We start from the raw sequence: 10,193 nt of genomic DNA, 5'->3' as shown, positions 1-10,193 counted from the left end.
CAACAATAGATAAATGTTTGTCTATATAAAAAAATCTCTAATTTATTTATTTTTATAATTGTTATCAACTTTGTTTAGTGTACATATTAAAAAATTCCCTAATTATTATCCATATATTTATTTCTTTGAACTGCCATGTGTTTTATTGGTAACCAATTATGTTAGGTTTGCATTTACTCCAATAGCTTCACAAACATTTAATCATTTTTGTTGTCTTCTCCTATCCAGAAGTTTGAAGTAGGCATGCAATGATGAGAATTTATTGTTAAAACGTGTTTTAAATGTTTTTATCTACTTTTAGGCTCTGTTTACCGAATTTTGAAATTATAATTTTTGAGCTCATATATTTTAAAAAAATATATTTGATAATTGACGTAGTTTTTTTTGTTTATAAATTATTCTTATTGATATAAATTTTTATAAATTAGAATATAAACGGAAAATAGTAATAATAATGACGAAAATAGTTTATAAATTATTCTTATTGATATAATTTTGATTTGCTATTTTTCCGATTCACGAAAATTAATCATTCTATTTTAAATTTAAATCGTATTAATTTTATTTTCATACTTTTATATTTAAAATTAATGACGTTTCAATTTTCTAATAAAATAGGATAAATCTTCGTATATAATTTTACTGTGAAATTTTATAAATAAAAATATAAATAAAAAAACGAATATTTCATGAGTGTGTTATAAAAAAATATGACAGCGGCCGAAAATTATTTGAATTTAAAATAAAAGAATAATTCGTCAAGTAAAATTTGGAAGGCCAATTTAGCTTAATAATAAATATTTTTGACATGAGAGAAAAATTCTTATCTTGCTCATATTCAATTCTTGAACTCCAAGATTTTCTCAAGAAACTCTATAAATATCTGCTCAACCACTTGTTTTTCACTCAGTGGAAATTCAAAAGAAACTAGTGACTATATCACTTCCTCTGATACATCTCTTTCTCTGACCAATCTTCTTCTACATGCCACACAAAAATCAAAAACTGTTAGAGAAAAAGAAAGAAACATGAGTGTGGATCATATGAGAGAGCCATTGTTGAAGAAGAATCACCATTACTATAAGGATTGTCCTGGTTGTAAAGTTGAACAAGCAAAAGAGCTTAACCAAGGTGTATCTGTTAAGAATCTCTTCATCATATGGATGGTGGTGTTATCTTCAAGTAACCAATTTTCAACTTCTACACAGTTTCAGTTTTCCAATTCTAACACTTTTCACTGCTTAGTTCTTCTCTGATCTTTATGTGTTTTGTCATGTTCGTCAGCGCTTCCTGCATCATCACTCTTTCCATTCCTTTACTTCATGGTGAGTTTAGCGTAAACCTTGCACAAGTTTCGTACTTTGGTTTTGTGATATAGCATGATTTTGAATGATGCAAAGTTTATTTTCAGATCAGGGATTTTAAAATTGCGAAATCTGAGGCGGATATTAGTTACTATGCTGGTTATGTAGGTAAGATTATTTTTACTATTTCCTTTCTTTGAAGTCTTTGTTATAAGTTTTTCAGTTCATTGATGATGATTGAAAATGTTGTAGGATCATCTTTCATGCTTGGAAGAACTTTAACATCTGTGTTATGGGGAATGGTTTCTGATCGATATGGTCGAAAACCTGTTATGGTTATCGGAGTTTTCTCAGTGTTAAGTTTTTATCGATGAATTAGTCGTTTTCTGTAGCATATGAATATGTTGTTTTCTGTATTCACCAATGCGTGCTTGATTTCAGTGTTATTTTCAACACACTATTTGGCATTAGTACGAGTTTTTGGATGGCGGTTATCACAAGATTTCTTCTCGGTTGTTTGAATGGTGCAATTGGACCAACTAAGGTACTACAAGTTTTTCATTTTTTTGTTTCTACTGCGCCAGGTATTTGACAAAACTCCTCTATTTAATAGGCTTATGCTACTGAAATTTTTCGAGAAGAACACCAAGCTCTTGGACTCTCAACAGTAAGTCTCGCCCCACGATTGTATACTATAAAAAACGGTCTGCAACAGCGATTAAGGCCACAACGTCCGTATTTTATATATTTTTGCAACTGCATTACAACTATAATTTAAAAATCTGTCCAATATGAGCTCTTAATGATAATGAATTTCATCATAATGATTGTAAGTGTGATATATGTTTTTAGGTCAGTGTTGCTTGGGGAACAGGTTTAATCGTTGGACCAGCATTGGGAGGTTATCTGGCTCAGGTACTATATTTGTTCTTTACTCTCTCATGTAGGGTTGTTCATGATAAAGCTAAGTCAAAAAACCGATCGAACCAAATCATAATAAAAGCTCATTCGAACTAAACCAAAATTATTGGTTTGGTATACCAGTTAGGAATTTTGAACTGTATCAAACCATTAGGAGACAATTTTTCCAAAAAAGTTTGTACATGTGCATAATATTATTCTTTTAACTATCACTCTCCTATTTTCTTCTTGCAGCCAGCTGAGAAATACCCACATATATTTCCAAAGGGTTCCTTTTGGGATAAGTAAGTGAAATTTTGCTACATTTTAACTTTATTACAAAAAGGGTCTGTTTGGATATAGAAAATGTTTTCCATTTTTCGTTTTTGGTTTTCACTTTTAATTACAATCTGTCATTTTGTTTCCGTTTCGGTTCCTCTCTTCAAACATCTGTACAAACAATAGTATTAATAACTTTCTAAAACCAGAAAATGAAAACTGAAAACATTCTCTAATACACACTAAAGATTTAACTTTGGCTCGGCTCTAATCTTGTGTTTCTATCGATTTAGGTATCCTTACTCCTTGCCAAGCTTTATAATATCGGCGGTTTCATTGGTAGTAGTTATTGCCTGCCTGTGGATTCCGGTATGTATCTTTACTTTTCATGGATTTTATTTTCAACACTTTTATGCTGTCATTTCATAATATAAACTTTCTACCTCAATAAAGTACTTCAAAATGCATGTAGGAAACACTTCACAAACACAATGGTAACAATGTATCCACGGACGATGCTGAAGCTTTAGAAAATGGAAGCAACAAGGTTGACAAAGAAAAGACAGCCCAAAAGAGTGAAAGCCTCTTCTTGAATTGGCCCTTAATGTCATCTATAATTGCTTATTGTGTCTTCTCACTTCATGATATTGCTTATCAAGAGGTAAATTTCAAATTCATGAAGTTAAAATGAATTTAATTAAATATATGGTTTTTTCGGAATCTCATGCTTCTTTCATCTGTTTTCTTCAGGTTTTCTCTTTGTGGTGTGTTAGTCCTCCAAGTCTAGGAGGTTTGAACTTCACAACTGATGATGTTGGTAATGTTCTTGCAATTTCAGGTGCATTTTTAGACCCTTTAACAATTTGTATTCCTATTATTACATAATAGACATTTTGTACAATTACTAACTTCTGAAGTTTTCAGGTCTAGCACTTGTGATCTATCAACTAACCCTATACCAATATATGGAAAAAGCTTGTGGACCTGTTGGAATTGCCAGAATCACAGGGGTTAGTTTCATCAGTTTCATCTCATTGTGGAACTTACTGAAATTCTGCATTTCACTTTTTGTCATTTGAATTATGTTTCATATGCAGATATTTTCAATACCACTTTTGCAAAGTTACCCGTTCATAGCAATGTTGTCAGGCGTATCCTTATACATATTCATTAGTATTGGTTCCATTCTCAAGAATATTATATCTGTAAGTTCATTTCTTCATTTGGTGAGAAATGGTTTTTTTTTCTATTACAAATTTGACTTATTGTATTTGTTTTGATGGACTTATAGGTGACAATAACAACAGGTTTGTTCCTTGTACAAAACAGAGTAGTGGTAAGTGTATTTTTCGTCAAAAAAAACTGTTTCTACACAAAATGTTTGATGTTAGTTTCTGAAGAAATTGTTGATTTGGAAAACAGGAACAAGACCAAAGAGGGGCAGCTAATGGTATATCTATGACAGCTATGTCTCTATTCAAAGCTATTGGACCTGCTGCAGGTGGTTCAATGTGAGTTTTCCGCTAATTTCTTGCACGATTTCAATGCAGATCTCTCAAAAGATATTGCGAGTTACTTTTCTATTTAGATAACTAGAGAATTAACACAAAATTCATCTTTAATTTTCGTCTTATGATCTTGGTCAACACAGATTAACTTGGTCGCAAAAACGTAGTGATGCTTCTTTCCTCCCTGGTATGATCCTCAACTAATTTCTTTGTAATATACAGCAAGAGTTTTCGGTGTTTTCGCTAGATGTATTGCTTGGTAGCTTACTATTGCACATTTAACTGCAGGTACCCATATGGTATTTTTCTTTTTGAATGTAGTTGAAGGAATTGGAATTCTTATGATGTTCAAACCATTCCTTGGTGAAAAGAAGAAAACAGTTTCAGATCAGTTACACTGATAATAGACAACTTTGCTAGAGTTATGCAGTCGCACTAGGACACTGATGGCAATTAAATGCATCATTAGTCTTGTTCTTTGTTTCTAAATTGCTAGTAGCAATTAAATGTATAAAAGCAAATGAAAACAATTGCATAAGAATGAAAAATAATAGGAAAACAACTTGTAGGGAAATAGAAAAACTGAAAGTTTGTGATTCTCTTTTGGAATCATGATTCTCGAGTTGAAAGTGATTTCACTAATAAGATCTACATTGTCCTTCACTAAAATTTCAAGTGGGAATATATAGATTATAATTCTATATATAAGTCAAAAAACTTAGGAATATATAGTATCACTATTAAAGATCACATATAACAAGCATAACGCTGATACGCTCTAATACGTCGCCGATACATATCAAAGGAGTATCCAAATAATTTATTTAAAAAATAAAATAAAAGATGTTGATACGTTTTGATACAGCGGCAACACATCATAATATGCTGACAATATGTCTCCAATACGCCGATATATATCAAAAGAGTATCCAAATGATTTATTTTAAAAATAAAATAAAATATTATGATATGTTTCGATACGGCGGCAACACATCACAATACGTTGGCAATATGTCTCTACGCTGCTAGTTAATCTCATAACTATTAATATTTCTAGAAAAGCAATCTTTCTCAACTTTAATTACTTCATCACTTTCATTTTTCTATAAGAATCAAATTTTCCCTTTAATTATTTTCTCTCAATTTTATCTATCTTTTCTTTTTCTTATAACTCTTTTACCAATTACTATCAAATTTTGCAAACTCTATTGGTTTTTTTGTTAGAGAATGATTTAACTAATGTTTAATTTTAATTTTTTTATATATGTATCTTAAATGTATCATATTTTAGATTTTTCAATAACTAACATATCTCATCCGTATCAAATATATATTGTATCCAATGCCCGTATCGTATACGTGCTTCATTGAGAGAGATTAATCTCTTAATCTGGGTAGGACTTTATACTACATAAACAGCAAAATTCTAGCTCAATACTTTTAGTACATTACATGGCTCAAGGATGAATATATTTTTCATGTAAACAAAACAAATCATCAGATCAATAGATACATGAGTAAGATACACAGCATGGTTTAGCAAATTAGTTCGATAATCCCAGATGTAAAATCCAATATTAGCCTTCTAATCAACATCAAGACTAATTACTACATTACAGCAAATCCAAGATAAAGATCTGCATGTCGATGATGCTTTCAGAACAACAAATCCAAGATAAAGATCTGCATGTCAATGATACTTTCAAGTGTTCATGACCATTCAATTCAACAAACTTTTGCTCTTAAAATTAGGAAGAGGGCAGGATAATCCAAGTGAGAGCCAAGAAAGAGCAATGCCCGTAGACCCGTGATTAATTTTGAATAAATAAAGTCTACCCTTCACAGTAATGATATTTGGAAGCATACGCTAATTTGGAGCTTCCAAGCTGAATCTGGCTCTTGACATTGAATCTCCTCATCTGTCAAATAAAGAGTATGCACATGTAAAACTTCAAGAAATTAACCTTAATGAGATAGAAAATTTCTTTTAAGAAATGAAAGAGAATCTTAACCCAGATAATAATAAGCATAAACAGTTGAATAAATGTAAACATATGTGTGAGATCCATGCATAATCTTAAAGCAAGTTCCATAAGATTTTGAAACGCTCCGTTAAAATATTTTACACGAAGACAACAGAGAAAACATCAATTAACATGGGAAGCTGCACCAGTCCAAAACAAAGGCACATCCCAGTAGCACATGAACAGCAATAACAACTTAGGCATTTCCTAACTATAGCACGGTGCACATGTAATACTAAAGTTTCACTTGGGTCCTTCAGAACGTGATTGGAGAAGGCTGCATGTTGGAGAAGATCTTGGTCCTTTCAGAACTCAGTCAATTTTATTGGGTCTTAGCATATATTTTTTCATATCTTGATCTACCTTACATGGTCAAATCATCTCTTGAAAACATTATCATATTTTTAATAGTGACGACTGACGAGTGCTACTCCTATTGTCTGTGTATCACATTTATTAGTACTAAACTTTATCTCATATTTCCACTCATCCACCTCAACATTCTCATCACTGAACAAATAGCCTACAGTTATATGGTACAATTTCCCTTTGAGCTTAATAGGTACCTTTCGATCACCAATAACACCCAAAATCAATTTTACAACAAAAGGTATGAAATCAAGTCTTCCGTTTTTTTCAAGTCAATAAGACTACCGTTTAAGCTCTTAATATGTTTTTCATGATCTAAGTCTTTTATAACCACAGCAAATTTATAAACATGTCTATTCCCGTGTTTGGTGCCTAAAGATTAGTAAATATCACCACAAAGTGTTTAGGTCGCACACCCTGATTTCATTCTTAAATATTTGACTGCATTGTCAAAAATAAAAATAAGCACCTATAAAATACTCGTAGAAAAGCATTTTGTTAGACTTCTTATAATGGCAGTTATGCACAGTTTTGGGAAGTTATTATGTCAATTAAATTGTTTAATTTTTAGGAATAAATAGAGAAAGCAAAGGAGAAACAGATTATGAGATAGCTATTGAGTGGTTTTGGGTGGAAGAGACCAAGCTCTCAAATTCTTTGAAGGGAGAGATCAAGACTCTCGAATTTCTTGGATAGGAATTGCTTTCTATCTATTCTATCATTTTCTCTTACGTATAGGTGTGTTAAATCTGAATCAATAATATAAACTGTTTACTAGACAAATTCTGCAAAGGATTGTACTATCATTTCTGTTTTCTTTTCCTTGATTCATTCACTACACGTACCAGTTTCTATCACATTCATGCATATTTCAAACAACTTATCACTAGCTTATACAAAAGAACTTTGAAATCGGTATGCATTCAATATAAATATCAAAGTAATTTGAAAACGTGCAATAGATCCACAAACCTCATCTAGCCATGGACAAGCTTCCAAGAACCATGTTAGCTTCAAGCATCTGCAACAAAATGTCAACCAAAGAAACCACGGCACTTTTCTGATCCACACAGGCATTTATTTTTCCTTCTTAGTGCACTACTACCCTCGGCATGGCCAGCAAGGACAAATCCATAATCATATGTTAACTCTGCCATAGGAGGAATATGTTTAAGGGCGAAAAATACAATGTGGAGAAAGGATTGATTGTTTTCTGCATATAGGACCGGCTGCCAAAACACATTCGGGGAGCAACTATGGTTCATGAATCTACCCACATTTCCCACATTCTTGGCACTTATAATGAGAGGAGACGGTATAGTATAATCTTCACTCAAAACATTTGAACTTACTTCTTCCAGTAACCTAGGATCATGATTCCACTTGAATGGTTGATAAATACGGCTTGTGTCGAAAATATATTCATCATTATCTTCTTCATCATTCTGAGATACCTTAGCTTTGTCAATAACTTCGCCTGCATACTCGCAAATAAAGCTACCAGCGCGAATAGGATCCAGTGTCCGAAGCCCCCAGCCTCTATCCTTTGTTCTGAAAACCTCCATGTGTGGCTTTAACCCGGTCTGCGATACTCGATTTTTGCAGTTGGGAAGACACCGACACATAGGGCCACATTCATGAATCAGCGGCTTCCGACTCACTAGAATACTATTTGCAGTGTACGGAAAATCACCTTCATTTCTTTGAATGCAAGAACAGTTCAAATCACCAGGGATGCATGCTTTACAATTGCAGCCAAATGAAGGCTGTACTAAACCAAAAGGTTTCGGTTTCTTGAGAGACGTGAAATAAGTGAAAAAGGCAGGACCTTTTTCATCATCAACATCATTGACAAGTGATACGGGAATACTTTCAACTCCATTGGAAAGGTCGGCAAGAATAAAACCATTCCTTGAAGCAGAACCTGCTTTCCACTTTTGAGCCAATTTCCAAGCACCAAAAGCACTTTTTTGTCCAGGCAACCTTACTAACTTATACTTAAATATACCACCACCAGATTTCCCTCTTTCAATCCAAGAATCTTGGATTTTATACAAACCATCATACATATAGATTTTCGCTGTTCTACTCACAGCATCTCTCAATCCCCGAATGACTCTAACTTCGTCGTGACGCTGCGCACTTCTGTCCAAAGCAAGATTACCCCTTTGGAGCTTCTGATCAGTCACATGCTTATCTTTCTTGTTGAAATTCTCACCTTGACCACTATAAACTAAAACATCATTATCCTCCGTATCATCACCATACATTCCCGATGAAACAACACTTAACGCCACAGTATCCTCCTTCGACCCGTCCTTGAAATTCATATAATCAATTCCACCCATCGATTGACCATGTAAACCCACAAGACACATCTCCATTCGAAAAAAGAAAATATCCCCAACCTCAATCCCAGGCACCGCTCCCGCTCTTCTCCTCAAATTCGTTTTAATCCCTTTACACGTCAAAGCATTGCTCGCTCTAAGATCCGCACGCTTGATGGCAAGCGAACTATTCAGTTCCTTCGAATCTTCAAGCTGGCAAAGCCTTCTTCGAATCGAATCATATGTCATGAGCACATGATTAACCGACTCACGATTACCGTCATCATTTGGAGACGGGTTAACACCAACACTAGAACTAGTTTGACCATCAAAACCCGCCTCCCGAGTTTTCTTATTCTTCTTCCGTTTAAGAAACTCTTTACAATTCTGTATACTCTCCCCACCTCGCTTCCGTGTATCATCAACAAATTCTTCGCCGTTCAACCCTTCTCGAAACGATTTAACATCTCCATCTGCTCGTGGATTCACTTCCTCGTCAACTGAACTCTTGTAGAACCTAATTGGAGTCACTTTAGCAGCAACAGGAGTTTCTTTCGCAGAAACATCAATTTCCTCAGCCGTTTCGGCATCAACATGAACTTCCTGAGCTCCTTTTGGAAGAGGGATTTCTTGGGGTTTCTCAAACGAATACAATGGAGGAAACCCAGATGGATAATTTGCACGAAAACAAGATTGAATATGATTAGGCAATACAGGAGCTAAACTACGCAAAGGTTTGGCTTCAACAATCCTAGATTTATCAATTGAATCTGAGGCATGAAGGGTGTTGTTTTCTTCCATGAAAAACCTAAAAAAACCAACTTTTAGTATGAAATTTCACGTATTTTGCTCAAAAATTATACAATTGTAACTGTTAGAATGAAAGATGCTACAAAAAATGAGATTTGAAATCAAATTTAGTGCGGAAGAGTATGAGAAAAATTACCGAAAGTTGCATATGGTTGAAGGCGTTTGAAATTGAGAAGGAGAGAAAAAGAGAAGAAATTATGGTAGAGTGAAAATATTCTGATGAGTAACGATTTCAATTGTCTTTTCCAGTTTTCAGAAGATTTGTGGAGTATTACATTATTCTTCTTTTTTTTTTTTCTTTTCTGAAAATCAATTACTTTTTACTTTGTAAAAATCATCTTTTTCATTTTTTTTATTTTGTGAAATCAATTAGTATTTAAGATTATTTTTCTAAAAAGTTAAATATTTATTAACTTTCCGAAACATATTTAGCAAAACATATTAAAAGGAAAAATGAAAAGAGTAAAATTATAAAAGGTGTTAAAGATTAAAAATAAAAGAAAAAAAGAAATACACATTTATCATATATAATAAATTATATTTTGATTAGTTGTTTATGTAAAATTATTTTACATTATCAATACACTATTTTAAACTTTAAAAAATATATAATTTTTTGTTGCAATGCAAAATAGTTATATGCAAGTATTATCATCTAATAATATAATTGCT

The 10,193-nt window shown here is 32.9% G+C and overlaps 2 protein-coding genes across 2 annotated transcripts; one reads left to right on the top strand and one right to left on the bottom strand.

Moving 5' to 3' along the window:
* The first annotated feature begins 830 nt into the window (after positions 1-830).
* Positions 831-4,679, top strand: LOC131616783 (protein ZINC INDUCED FACILITATOR-LIKE 1-like). The gene is made up of 17 exons (XM_058888226.1): positions 831-1,182; positions 1,285-1,325; positions 1,412-1,472; positions 1,557-1,659; positions 1,746-1,848; positions 1,918-1,971; positions 2,157-2,219; positions 2,460-2,509; positions 2,777-2,852; positions 2,956-3,144; positions 3,234-3,321; positions 3,408-3,493; positions 3,581-3,688; positions 3,775-3,819; positions 3,906-3,994; positions 4,135-4,178; positions 4,280-4,679. The coding sequence occupies exons 1-17, from the start codon at positions 1,029-1,031 to the stop codon at positions 4,390-4,392; spliced, it is 1,467 nt and encodes a 488-aa protein (XP_058744209.1). The 5' UTR covers positions 831-1,028; the 3' UTR covers positions 4,393-4,679.
* Positions 4,680-5,295: 616 nt separating this feature from the next.
* LOC131616782 (histone-lysine N-methyltransferase, H3 lysine-9 specific SUVH3-like) lies at positions 5,296-9,791 on the bottom strand. Its single transcript, XM_058888225.1, has 3 exons — positions 9,658-9,791; positions 7,357-9,519; positions 5,296-5,910 (listed from the first exon to the last, which is right to left on the bottom strand). The coding sequence occupies exon 2, from the start codon at positions 9,510-9,512 to the stop codon at positions 7,419-7,421; it is 2,094 nt and encodes a 697-aa protein (XP_058744208.1). The 5' UTR covers positions 9,513-9,519; positions 9,658-9,791; the 3' UTR covers positions 5,296-5,910; positions 7,357-7,418.
* Between the last annotated feature and the right edge of the window lie 402 nt (positions 9,792-10,193).

Source organism: Vicia villosa, linkage group LG7, assembly GCF_029867415.1.
Source record: "Vicia villosa cultivar HV-30 ecotype Madison, WI linkage group LG7, Vvil1.0, whole genome shotgun sequence".
Lineage (NCBI taxonomy): Eukaryota > Viridiplantae > Streptophyta > Magnoliopsida > Fabales > Fabaceae > Vicia > Vicia villosa.
Note: the sequence above shows the minus strand (reverse complement) of the source record. Positions and strands in the feature narration are given on the sequence as shown.